We start from the raw sequence: 13,179 nt of genomic DNA, 5'->3' as shown, positions 1-13,179 counted from the left end.
ATGTCCAAACAACTGCAAGGAGCGACGTCCTGGAGCTGGGAAGTACACAACAGCGCAGAGCAGCCAAGAAGGGAAGGCTGTGTCCACTGGGGAAACCACGTGTGTAGTACACAGTCCTTGTCGCTAGAGGGCGCAAGGTTAGACTCCCGGCACCTGCCTCCCAGCCTGGGCACAGCCTTCCCAGGGCATGAACGCGCTCAGTTGCAAAAGGAGGATTTTCCATGGATTAGAAATAATATATGTAAATTGCCTGGTACATGGTGTTTACAGCGATGTGTGTGAGGAAGAAAGGATCAGAGTCCTCACCCACACCAGCAGCTCCGCGGTGTCTCAATGGAGAATGTGGGGGGACCAAATGGCATGGGGGGCAATGATACCAAACCCATAGGGTCATTGTGAGGCGGTCAGGTGCCCACCCTGGCACGTAGTAGGTACAACACCCCACCTCGTATATTCATTTAGAACCACTGGTTTTGTTTCTTTCCCCTTCTTCTGGGCCGGGCTAGGCTGGGATCCAGGAAAGGGCTGATGCCGGCTCACTGTGAGGGTGAAGAGGGCTGACGGGAGGCAAGCCCGAGGGACCAAGGTCAAGATTGGAAGTGCCTGGTCTGGAGGCCCACCCAAGACATATACGAGGCCAGAAGTGGGCGCCCAAGGAGAGAGGTGGGAGCCAGCAAAGCAGGAAAGTGAGAGGGTCACTAGGCCGCAGGGAGGGTGTGCTGGGGGAGGGGGGCTCACTGTGCAGCCTGACCCCCTCCCCCTAGGCCTCAGCAAGGGCCCCTTGGGGGTACCCTGGGTCAGCAGAGCCCCCACCCCCACCCCTAGTAAGGAAGAGAACACAAGCATTGAACGAATTTATTCATGAGAAAACTCAGGGGCCGTCAGGGAAACAATCTGCTGATTACAAGCCCCAGAAGCTCTTGTCGGAACAGCCGTGAGGGCGGGGGGCACCCCCAGGCAGGGGGCTGGGGGAGCCACCAGCCGCCCTGGGGTCAGAGGAGCAGACACAGGCAGGAAGGGGTCCCGAGGGGCACTCCTCACCGCCCGCCTGCCCTGTCCCCAGGACCCCACTGCCCCTCTGGGTTAAAGTGCAGCTGGGAGGGAGGTGATGGGTGGAGAGCTGCTGGAGAGCTATGGGGACACTGGCCACCAAGGACCCACCCCCTCCTCTCCCTAGTTTCTTGAGGCTCAGCCAGAGTCCACCCCACCCAGGTCCCTCTTTGGAGCCTCCCCACCGTCAGATATTTAGAAAGCGCTCCCCAGGAGGGGAAAGGCTGGCTCCACCAGCTCTCCGAGGGACCCAGAACTGGGCGGGGGGGGGGGGGGGGGGGGAGTGGGAGAGGGAGAGGGAGGGACACTCTGGTGATGGTCTGGGAGCCCTCCCCTCTCCCTGGCCCAGGAAGGCTCCTTCCTTGCCTCCCTCCACCCTCCTGGAAAGCCAAGGAAGCCAGAGAGGCCCAGAGAGCCTGGCTCCCAGCTCCAGGGCCATGAGTCAGCAGGGTCCTGCCCAGACCTGACTCCCAAGCACGCCATCGAGGGAGGGCCACTTCGGTGCCACCTGGGAGCAGCTGCCCTGGGCACGGGAGGCCTTTGGGGGAGCCTGTGGGGCTCCAGCTTCTCCTGTGGTCCCCCCAGCCTGGACCCAGCCCCTGCCTCAAGGCTGCTCCTGGCAAGGCGCCCCCCCACCCCCGCCGGGCTCAGGGCCCCACTAGGGGCTGTGAGGACCGCGCACCCACCTCAGCAGCGTGGCCAACCTCCTCCCCCTCCCAAAGGCACATCACTAGGAGGCAGAAAGGAAGAGAACCCCCCCGCCCTCCGAAAAAGAACCCTGAAGATCCACTGCTCCCTCCCCTCACTCGTGAATATATTAAATTGTGCAGCTTGGCCCCCGACCCCTCCCCTCGGATCTCCACGGCAACCAGAGAGCATTCCAAGTCCAAGTCTGAATCCAAGTCCGTCCAGTGACAAAGGGGGGCTTCAGCCTTTCTCCCCACCTTTCCCCCAAGGGTGACACCCAACATTCCGCAGGGGACAAGAGGGGAGGAAGAGTTGGGGCCTCAGTCCTCAGCCCCCTCTTCCTCCGCGTGGGGGGCCCCGGGCGGGTCCTCGGGCTCAGGGGTCTGCCCTCCAGGGTGGGGGTGGGGACGGGTGCCCGGCTGGGAGCCCGGCGCGTCCTCGCCCTGCACGTAGACACTCAGCCCGTGACCAGGCTCCTTGCCACATGCCTGGCAGCTACAGTGCAGGATCTTCTCCACCAGCTTGTCCACCCTGGGCACCTCCTCGTGGCCGGGGCACTCCAAGGTCACCTGGGGAGGGCAGGAGAGAAGAGAAGACATGTTTCCAAAGGCCCGGGGCTGGCAGGGAGGCCCTCGAGGGCAACATTCCTCACGGGACCAGCAATCCCAGAGACCCCAGAATCCCTGAGCCCACCCGAGATACCCCAGTTAGCTCTGTGGGCCCCTCCACTGGGGGTGGGGGTGAGCCCCTGCAGGTCCCACCCAACCTGTCTCCTCACACCCAGTCCTGCCGCCTCCCTACCATTCCCTCACAGAGGCCTGAGAGGAAAACCCAACATGGCCTGCCCCTGCCTAAAATTCCCCTCAATGCTCCCCAGTGCACTTAAAGAAAAGTTTAGACTCCTTACTAAGGCCCCGCAGGACCCTCAGGCTGCCTCCAGCTGACCTCTCTGCCCCTGACCTTGAGCCCCTCCCCACCGCCAACTCTGAGCTGCCTGATCTGAGACTTTGCACATGCTGTTCCCTCTGCCTGAAAGGTCCTTGCCTAGCCCACCCCTACCACCCGCACCAAACTGGCCCAGTTAACTTGTACGCAACCTCTGGATCGGTGCTCAGACATCACTTCTTCAAGGAGCCCGATCCCAAACCCCCAGCCCAGCCTAGGTCAGCCCTACTGAGCCCTCCAGGGTTTTGGTCTTCTCCTAAGGTCACACTTTTCCAACAGTCTTTCCTTTTCCCTTCCTTCCTTCCTTCCTTCCTTCCTTCCTTCCTTCCTTCCTTCCACGGAGCACCTACTCCCTGCCAGCTCTGGGGACACAAGGACAGGCATGATTCCTCAAAGAATTCAGAGTCTAGTGGGGGAAACAGATTTGTCAAAATCACCCAAATGCAGATGGAAAACTGTGACAGGAGTCAAAGCAGAGGCACACAGCGGTCAAGGCGGTGGGATAGGGCCCCGAGAGAACGCTGCTGAGCCACAAGCGGAAGAATAAACAGACGTTCACTGGGTGAGGAGGAGAAGCAAACAGGGAAAGAGCATGTGCAAAGGCCCTGTGGTGGCAGCAAGAAGAGTAGGCATGAGAGACTGAAAGAAAGTACACTGATGTCAAGTGTCAAGCTAGTAAAGGAGATGAGAGAGGCCAAAGCTCAACAGACTGGTGAGCCAGGCCATGCCAGGCACTGCGGGTCACGACAAGGAGTTCGGTCTCATCTTAAGACAAGGACTAAAAGGACTTCGGAATGTGACTGACATCAGAATGGAGCTTCAAGAGATCCCTTGTCCTGTACACGCTGGTGTCAGACTCATAAGCCATCATGTGGCAAGGACCACACGTGTATCCCCAGCACAAGCCCTGGGCCCGGCACACAGTGGGGCCTTACTCATAAGCACTGGGGCCGAGGCCCGGGAAGTCTCTGCGGGGAGGCTGGGCAGGGGCGGGCAGCCATACTCACAATCTCCCACATGGACTGGGCCGGCATACAGGAGTCACAGTGAACCAGGGACTCCGTAGACTGTGGGAAGGTGTTGGGAACGCTGTAGCTGAAGCACTGTCCTAGGCAGGCCCTGTGGGAGGAGACGGTCACGGCGCCCGTGACACCATGGCGGAGGCAGGGACGGGCGGCCAGCCCTGTCTCCGCCTCCCTCCGGGCCTCTGGACGCATCCACTCCCCTCACACCCCCGGGGTTCCCACCTGTTCTGGATGGACTTGGCCTCACAGCCGCTGTGGCCCACGATCTGGGTGATGTTCTTGGCCTCACACCAGGCACTCTTGTCCGGGAACAGTGCCAGCTTGTTGATGGGCGGTGGGGCGGCCAGCAGCATCGCGGGGAGGAAAGCCCCAACCAGGACCCGAAGCATCATGCCCGTGGCCTCTAGAGCCCTGGAACGGAGCGCAGACAGTAGGTGAGGCCAGCAGGGCCCAGCGGGCCGTGGGCAGAGCGGACGGTGGTGTTACAAGCATGGGCTCTGACCCCTGGCTGCCGGGGCGCAAATCCGAGCTCTACCGCTTACCAGTGAAGCACGACCTCAGACAAGTTATTTCTCCTTTCTGAACCTCGACAATGGGGCTGCTGATAGATGTGCATGGGGCGGGGGTCACAAACAAAGACGAGCCGCAAAGCCCTCGGCAGTGAGGCTGGCAGGTAACACACATTCCACGTGCGTTACTTTTACAACTTACTGTGCAGCTTTGAGCAAGTCACCTTTTATGTCTGTGCCTCAGTTTCTTCATCTAAGAAATGGGGATGGTGAGACCGGATGGCAAAGGACGAGTGCCCAACGTGACGCAGAGTCTCCAAGCGCGTGGTGAGTGTTGAGCAAGTGTTAGCTCCCTCCTTGCTGTGATGCTGTGGGCCCTCCGGGAAACACAAAAGACTGCCCGCACAGCACCTGCCCTCCAGGGGCTGGCCACCCAGCACGTCTCCTGGGCATGCCGCCCCGGGGGTCAGCCACCAGGAAAACCTTCGTCCGTCACCGTGAAGTCTGGGGCCGCCCTGGCTGGCTGGGCGTCGGGTGAAAGAGCTAACCTTGGACCAGACCATTTATTCTTTGGCTGCCCCACCAGAGCCTCAAGCCCTGAGACGAATGTGTATTCGTCTCCCGGCTCCATCCCAACCTCCGAGGCAGGCCAAGCCAAGCGCTGGACCCTCTCTGTAAACTGGACGGAAGGAGACAGTAATACCAGAATTTGCCAGAAGATGGCGCTGCAGGGCAGCGTGTGTCTGAAGGATTCCACTCAGAGGGGGCTCTCCGGGTGTTTGTTCCCCAACTTCATCTGCTGTAGACTTTGCCCTCTCCCCCACCTCCAAACGTGTGGACAAGGGAGGATTCAGAGCAGCTATGAAACGAGGTCAGTGCCTGCAAGGGGGTTTCTGGGGACAGGACACGAGAAAGGGCACTGGACGGGGAGCCAGGAGTGCTCGTGCCTGTGCGACCCTGGACACCCAGGCCTCAGCGTCCCCGTCCAAAAAAATGAGTGAAATGCCCTGGACCACTGGTTTCTAAACCTGGCGGAGCATGAGAATCCCCTGGGGGCTTGCGGGGTGAGGTTCTAGATCGGAGTGAGCCTCTAGGAAGCTCCCAAGGTGCTTCTGGTATGGAGCCGGGCTTGAGAACTGGTCCAGCTCGGTCGGTCCCGGATTCGGTGTCTTCGGACACCCCCCAAGAGGGGCCTGGGGGTGGCTGACTCGGGATCAGGGGCCAGGTGCTGTCCCCCAGGCACCAGAGGGGAAAATCGCATTCAGAACGACCCTACCCTCAGCCCACCTCCTGCAGAAAGTGGCAGGTCCTTGGTGAAAAGCCCAGGAAGGGGGAGGGAGTGTCCCGGAAGTGCCCCGAGGAGGGAAAACCTAGGTGGGCTGGCTCCGCTGGGCTTGCGCGGAGAGCCTGGGCCAGCCTGCAGGGCTGTACTGTCTGTTGTCTCCACCCAGAAAGTTCTGCTCAGCCCCTTCTCCCTGCCGGAGGTCTCCAGGAGAAGAGACAAACCCCATGTCACTGGACCCCAATGCCTGGGTGACCCCTGCTCCAGCCAGTGGGGAAGGGGGAAGGGTGTTCTGCCCCGTCCCAAATGTGTTTGTGTCATGACCCCAGCTCTCACCCACGCATTTCCGGTCTCACTCATAAGATGGGCAGCGAAGCCCATGTTTTCAGTACAACCACATCCCAACAAAACAGAATGGGCTTGTTCCTAACTGGCAACCAAACTAATTTTTCAACAAGCTGCACATCCAGGAGGCTTCCTGATCCCACCAGGTCCTCTCCTGTGTCCAGGGAATTGGCCTCTGAGTCAGGGTCTGACCACAGCCCCCCAGGAGGGGGCCCTGGAGGCCCACTTGAGGCCAGAGCTCCCTAGGCCTCCCCAGGCTGGACCAACCCCTCAGAGACCTCAGAGAGGTCTGGGGACTTTGTCCTATATCTGACCCTATGGAGAGTCCTCAGGAAGATCGGGTCCAGGCCAGGAGGGGACTGGGGCCAGGAGTGGTGTTCACTGGGAGTTGAGACTGGGGTTGACTGGAAGCAGCCTGGAGCCCAGCTGGGTCTGCTTTGCAGTTCAGTTTGGTGAGGGGGTTGTGGGGGCTGGAATGGAGGCCAGGGGCTGGAACCAGGCTACAGGGGGGCAGAGCTGTGATTGGGGGTGGGGTTAATAAAACAACGTTTATTGGGAGACAGGGCAAGGGTGAGTTTTTGTTGGGAGTCAGGGGCCTGGAGCATGGGGACTGGTTATTAGGGTCAAGTTATAGCAGAAAGTGAGTCTCTGTCCCCAGCACATAGCCCAGAACTAATCCAGCTGTGCCCACAGCGTGAGGGGAAGGAGTGGGGCGGTGGGGGGGGGCGGGGGGGGTTGTCGTGCCATAAGCCAACCTGCGAGGCCCAACCGGGACCTCAGAGGGGGCTGGAGCCACACTCTGCTTACCCAGGCCAGCAGCCCTGATCTCCAGCCAACTGCCCAGCTCACAGCACAAGCACGGGGCCCCTGGAGTCTCCTAGTTCAAGTCTGGCCCTCCCACCAGGGCCTGTGTGACTTCCAGAAATAAAGCTCATCTCTCTGCATGCTTGTGCCGGCCTCAACCCTAAGATGGGGAGCAGGGCCCTGTTGGGGAGAACGACTGGGCGGATGTAATCAGCGGGCACCCAGCTCGGGCCAGCCCTCTTCCCCTGGGAGAGCGAGGGAAAGGCGGGCCAGGCAGCAGAGGGAGGGGCACTGGAGCAGGGGGGCGGGGCAGGGAGGACCCCGGGCTAGCCTCTCCCACAGACACTTGTCATCAGGACGCACCCACCCTCGGCCCACTCTCACACCCAACCCCCAGGAACCCCTGCTGCCCCCCACACACACTGGGTCGGGCTCTTTGCTAGTGGGTTTGTTGTTGTTATTGTTGGTTTATGCTTTCTTGTTGTTTTTTCAAGCAGCAAATTAGCTGATTTTTTTTACACAGTAGGGGGACCTTCCTTCTTCAGACGAGAGCCTCACCCACAGATTCTCATCTCTTCCTCCCTCCCTGAAGGTCACACCACAAGTCAGGGGACTCCTAGAACGCCAGGGTGGGAAGAGGGATTCCCCCACCCACCCACCAAAGAGTCGTCCCAAGGCCCCCCAGCAAGTCAGGCCAAGCAATGCTTTTCCACTGAGGCATGCAGTTCCCAGCAGGTCAACACTCAGTTCACTAAGCACCTTCTAGGCGGGTGGAGACAGAGGCGAGGGCAAGGGCAGGGGAGCTGGGGGCCCAGACCCTTCGCCCACTCAGAACTCAGAGCCTAAAGAGGGAGGTCGAGGGAGGTGGGCTTGGAGGAAGTAGTTATTCGGACGGGCAGTCAGAGATGGCTGGGGCGGAGGGAAGGAGAGATTTGTGATTCTGGATTTAATTCAGGATGACAGTTAGTTACCAATGATGGGGAGAGGAGGGAGCTGCTGGCTGAGGGCACCGCACAAGCAAAGGCAAGGGGGGGGGGGGCTTTATCCCTAACGGCCCAGCACATCCCCTGCCCATCTCACGGTAGCAAGAGCTGGTGCTGTGGTCCACGTACTGTTCGAGGCACTTTTACACGTAGCCATTTACACGTCCTTATGACAACTCCACAAGATAGTTACTACTATTTCCCCCATTCTAGAGATGAAGAAACTGAGGCCCGGGGAGGTTAAGAGATTTAAGCTTACAAAATTTGGATTTATGAACACCAAGATTTGAACATGGACAGAAGCAAGGTAACCACCAGCTACCTTTGCAGATGGAAAGGCTCCCAGAGGACAAAGCCAGGAACAGAGGACGAGAAGGCATCCAGGGAATCCAGGGAATGGTCTGGAGCTGGCAAGAGGCCTGGGGCTTCCTGCCCTTGCCCCAGCAGGCTGTGTCTCTTATCCTTATTCGCACCCCCTCGGAGCAGAGTTCAAGTCCCACTCCTTCACGAGACAGCCCCCCCCCACCACCACCACCTATGAGACGCCCCCACTGTCAAGCATGCAGCCATGGCCGACCCCTGACTCCTTGGATACAACTCTTCCTCAGCATCATGGAGAAGCTTCAATGGAGGCACCTCACCCCACTGCCACCCAAATCCAAACCCCCCAGATCCTCAGAGGACCTGCAAACACCAGACACATCTGAGGCTGCCAACAAGACAGAAAGGAAGCTCCCAGGGGGAAGGAAGGGGACAATGGCTGACCCATTCCAGCACCATGGAAACTGAGGCACAGATCAAGGAGGTGAGCACCCAGATCTCTCACACTGAGGCACAAGGCAGTGGACGAACAGAGGGGAGCCGCTGAGTGGTTATCTGGGGATCCTTGGTTCAGAAGGTCCCTGGGGAAGGGCAGGGGGTGGGGCAGTAAAAACAGGCTTCGTGGGAGGGTCTTTGGGGTCCTCTCTCTCCACACCTACCAGAACCCAGCATCTTCCCGGGGATGTCTGCCAAAACCCAGATGCCCCAGGGCCATAGCCCTGGAAATTCTGACCCCACAGGTCCGGGCTGTGGCCTGGGCATCTACGAGTGCTCCCACAGGACTCTGAGGCCCATCCAGGTTAGGAGCCACGGCCCCCCGCCAAGCTCCCCAGGAAAGGATCCCCCATAACAGCACTGCTGACGGCAGTCACCATCCTGCTGTCTGGATTCCAGGGCCTGGAATCAAGTCCTCAAGTCACTGGAGGGGCCTGGCTTTCAAGGAATTCCTCCAGCCCACCCATACCCACACCCACACCCCCTGGGAAACCCTATAGAGAGCGAAGAGTCTGTTCTGTATAAGAAGTGAAAACTTGGCTGCCCGTTTCCTCTTCTGAGTCAGTCTGAACATTCAGGCCAGGCACATGAGGATTTTCTGGGTAGAATGGTCCACTCACCACCGGCCACACACACACCCAGGCCCCTGGTGTCACCGTTCCCAGCAAGCAAGCAGCCTGGTGTGGAAGCAGGTGAGGGCGGGGCTGGCAAATCCTTGGTTAGCAAAGTAAGCCTCTCGCCAACTTCAACTCCTGCTTCCGTAACCTCCTCCGGGAACCCTTCCCACTCTGGGCCCCAACTGACCCGGATGGAGGCTTGAACTGTGGTGCTCAGCATTCGGGAGACGTCGCGATTCCCGTGGCAAGCACGTGGGGTTTGTCGCGTGTTGTTTTCAAACTGATCGGACAGGGTGACCCAAGTCCCTCCCTCTCCTTCTTTTCCTGTCCACACACACAGAGAGAAAGATCTGGTTTCTCCACCACATATTCTCCACAACCGACTGCCACAGACCCAGGTTCAGATCCTGGCTCTGCCGCTTTAACCTTTCTGTGCCTCGATGTCCTCATCTGCAAAGCGGGGACTCCGATAACACCTGCCTCACAGGCCAGCTGGGAGCACCGAATTGAGCAGTGCGTGGAAAGGTCTGGAGAGCGTGGCCACCACGGGATAAATCCTGAGGTCACCATTAGTGCTGGCCTGGGGTCCCTGAACTCTGCCCGCACCCTCCTGCCTCCCACACGATGCCCCTCGCCCTCCCCTCTCCCCCACCCCCTCCCGCCAGATCCTGGGCGGGTCCTGAAAATACCGAAATCCAGGGTTGCAGCCACGGGGGGGGGGGGGGGGGAGTGGATTTAGGGGAAACTCAACCATTCGAGATGATGGCTCAGAAAGGGTTTTATAAACTGTGGAGCACTACCCAGCACACTGACTAGCCAGGGTGGGAGCTGAGAGGAAGAGGCCACTCAGACCTTCACCCCGGGGGCCACTGACGGAAGGAACAGGGTCTTGGAGAGATCAGCCCCCTAAAACCCCCTCCTGGAGAAAGCAGGCTGGGCATGGCTGCCAGGCTGTCCTCACTGCTGGTGCAGAGGGTGTGGCCTTTGTGGCCACAGCCCTAGGCTTGGGACTCGGTGAGGGTGGGGCAGTCCCTGCAGGTCTTGGAAGGAACGCCGGGACTTCCAGGACTTCCGTGAAAGGTGCGGCTGGCAAGGTCGCTCTGGGAGGCCCGCCAAGCTGCGTCAGACCCCAGCCTCGCTCAGCTCTGCAGGCTCCCCTGCGCCCGCTCTGGGGTCCAAGGACAAGTTCAGGCCCGAGCTCATCTGTTGACTCACTGTGTGCCTGGGCGCGGAGAGTCTAGTAGTTATAGACGGAGCCACTGACCATCTGCTTTGCCTCCGTAAGCCTCACACCTGCACCCTCCACAACAGGGAGCACGGCCCGGGGAAGCCCATTTTAGCAGATTCCCTCAAGGACGGTCCGGCTCCGGCGTGTTGCTGAAGGCCACTGTGACTCCATGACCCATCTCACCGCAGGGTGGCTTCCTTCCTTCCCTCGGCCGTCAGCGCTGGCAAGGCCATGAACTGACTGTCCAGGGGGTGGACACACAGGGCCAAGCCCATGCCCCAAAGGCCTGCCCCTCCATCACGCCAGGCAGCTCCTACAAACCCCCACCCCACCCCAACCTCCCCACCCAGGCCACGGCCCTCCCACCTGCAGACTCTCCTGCCCACAGACCAAAAACTGTCTCCAAAACAAATCTATGCTAATGAGCTGCTGCAGGGCTGGCCGCACATCTGCTCAGCAGAAGTCCTACTGCAGACCTCACCAGCACCCCTGCCCATTCTGCAGCCACCGACCCTAGGGGCTGGGGGTGGGGAGAAAGAGCCAGACTCGGTCTAAAACCTCACGTCAAAAGAATGAGGATATATCCGTGGCTAATGCAGACCACCTACTTCCCCCCTCCACCCCTCCAACAGGGCAGGCCCAGGAGAAAGAGGTCCAGCTCGCAGGGGCTGGGGGGGAGAGGGGCAAGGGTCGCCAAGGAAATGCTCCTCTCGTCTCTTCTTTGGCCCCAACTACAGGCAAACCACACCCAAGCAGTCCCAGCATCTGGGGGAGTTTCTGGAGGCTGATGGTTTCCACAGTAACAAAGGGTGAGGGGCTCCTTGTTGACAAATTGCTTCCCCACCCCCCCCTCCCCCACCAGCGCCCAGCCTTTGGCCTCCAGCCCTGACCTCTGTTTTCCTGGGGTTCCCGTAGTTACAGGCTGGTGTCCTCCAGCTGGGCGAGGGCCTCAGAAAGCCTGAAAATGTGCCCTTCTCCTCTGATGCCTGCCAAGCCCCTGGCCACGCCAAGGCAGGCAGCCGCCCCCTTTACTGCGGCTTGTAAAAGATCAGAATCGCCCCGCCCAGGGAGCGGGGCGGGCAGGTGGCCGGCGGCACGGCCCCGTTGTCCAGGCCGCCTCGCGGGGGTGGAATTCTTAAGAAAACTGAGCCCCCGGAAAGGCTGGCTCCCCCTGCCCCAGACTCAATTCCAGGGGGATGACCCAGGCCAGGCCCCGGGGGCAGGCGGAAGGTAGGGGGAGGGTTTCGCTTCTTTTACCGGGTCTAGGAAACTATTCATGAACCCCAATGGGGGGGGGGGGGGAGGGCGGTTCGTGCCGCCCATACTGGGGGACTGTCGGAGTTTGAGGGTGGGGGATCAGGGAGACGCAGAGACATGGAGAGATTCGCCCAGAGGGGCAGCACGGAGAGACAGAGAGAACAGAAAGGCGGAGAGGCACGAACCCAGGGAGAGCCAACACGAAGGCAGAAGGGGAGAAGAAACAGAAAGAAAGGGACGGAAACAGAGAGACGAGAGACACAGGCAGTCGGATGGGGAGACAGAAAGACAAGGAGAGGGACAAAAAGGAGGCAGAAACGTACCGGAGCGGAGCGGCTCGCGGCGCGGCGAGGCCCGGGCAGAGCCGGGGAGACGCGCGAGCCCCGCGGCCGAACCCCGGCCGCTGCCCCGGCGCCCGCGCGGCCCGACCCGCCCTCGACCCGCCCGGCGTGCGCTCGCCACGCACCTCCCTCCCTTTCTCTCGCGGCCGCCGAAACTCCCAGCAAGGACTGGAACCCCCCACCCCCACCCCCCACCCCCCCGGCGAGTCCGGGGACGGGCTCGGGGCGCAGCGGTGCCCCCAGCCGCCCCGCGCCCACGGCCCCGGCCCCGGCGTCCGGAGGCGCCTCCGCACCGTGCCCCGGCGGGCCCGGGGGCGCGGCGCTGCCCCTGCGGCCGAAGCCTCTGGAAGCCGGGCGCCCGCGTGCCGGCCCGGGCGGGACTTACCGCGCGCGCGGCGGCAGCAGCGGCGGGCGGGGAGCGCGGCGCGCCCGCCGGTTCCTGCGGAGCTGCGTGCGGGCGGCGGGGGCGGCAGGCCCGGCGCCCCCGGGAGGCTCGGGAGGCGGCCGGCAGGGCTGGCGGCGGCCCCGCGAGGCTCGGCTGGGCTGCGCTGCGCGCCGTCTGCGGCCCCGGGCGGGCGCGCGGTGCGGGGGAGCGGCGAGCCGAGCGGCTCCGACGTCAGGGGTGTCTCCGCTCCAAATAGGGAGCGAGGGCGGGGGCAGCGGAGGGAGGGACGCGAAAAAGAAAGAGCGGGCGGGCGCGCACGGCCGCTCCCTCCGGGCTCGCGGGAGGGGGCGCCTCGGCCGCCCGGCCCGGCCCCTGTCCCCGCCTGCGAGCCGCGGCCGGCCTTCGCGGAGACCCGACGGCGCGGCGGAGCTTCGGGCCGCCCCGGCCGGCGCCCCGGGGATGGGGGCCGAGAGCCCGGCGCCCCGACCCGTCCTAAAGCGCCCTCCGCCGGCTTTCTGTGCGCGCCGACGTCCCCCCTCTCCCCCCCGCCTAACTTTTCCCGGGGCCGGGCCTCGGGGTGAAAGATGGAGGTGTTCCTTTTTGTGGGGACCGGGCATTGCAGTCTTGCTCCGAGGGTGTGGCGCTCCGGGCGACCGCCCTCGCCCCACAGTCCCGCGGTGCGCCCCACCTATCCGCTCCCGGGCACGACCCCGGGGGGCACGTCCGGCTCTTGGTACCCCGGTGCCCCTCGCCCTCCGCCCAGCCTCCTCTCAGCTCGGGCGCTGGTCTAAGCGTGCGGAGAAGGGTGTGAGAGCCCCCGGAGGGGCTCTACGGCGCCGGAGCGCCGGGAAAAGACTCACTTGTCCGGTTCCCGGGAAGAGCAGAGCGCAGGCCCAGCGCGCGAC

At 62.0% G+C, this 13,179-nt stretch overlaps 1 protein-coding gene across 2 annotated transcripts; it reads right to left on the bottom strand.

The window, feature by feature from the left end:
- Positions 1–841: 841 nt before the first annotated feature.
- On the bottom strand, positions 842–12,409 carry NBL1 (NBL1, DAN family BMP antagonist). 2 transcript variants are annotated; one of them, XM_023258223.2, is made up of 4 exons: positions 12,275–12,409; positions 3,930–4,118; positions 3,690–3,801; positions 842–2,306 (listed from the first exon to the last, which is right to left on the bottom strand). In XM_023258223.2, exons 2-4 carry the CDS (start codon positions 4,097–4,099, stop codon positions 2,058–2,060), a joined length of 531 nt encoding a protein of 176 aa, XP_023113991.1. In that variant the 5' UTR covers positions 4,100–4,118; positions 12,275–12,409; the 3' UTR covers positions 842–2,057. The 2 variants fall into 2 exon arrangements, with proteins under 2 accessions (XP_023113991.1, XP_003989668.1); XM_003989619.6 differs by lacking the exon at positions 12,275–12,409 and adding an exon at positions 11,182–11,338.
- Positions 12,410–13,179: the final 770 nt, after the last annotated feature.

The sequence above is a fragment of the Felis catus genome, chromosome C1 (genome assembly GCF_018350175.1).
Source record: "Felis catus isolate Fca126 chromosome C1, F.catus_Fca126_mat1.0, whole genome shotgun sequence".
NCBI classification, from domain to species: domain Eukaryota; kingdom Metazoa; phylum Chordata; class Mammalia; order Carnivora; family Felidae; genus Felis; species Felis catus.
This window is presented reverse-complemented; position numbering and strand designations above follow the sequence as displayed.

What these genes read in the sequence shown, in the direction of transcription:
- NBL1 (XM_023258223.2), bottom strand. Translation starts at nt 4,099, where the DNA reads ATGATGCTTCGGGTCCTGGTTGGGGCTTTCCTCCCCGCGATGCTGCTG. An exon ending in GCCAAGTCCATCCAGAACAG is followed by an intron (nt 3,802 to 3,929) that starts GTGGGAACCCCG and finishes CTCCTCCCACAG; the next exon opens with GGCCTGCCTAGGACAGTGCT. An exon ending in CCCAGTCCATGTGGGAGATT is followed by an intron (nt 2,307 to 3,689) that starts GTGAGTATGGCT and finishes TGCCCTCCCCAG; the next exon opens with GTGACCTTGGAGTGCCCCGG.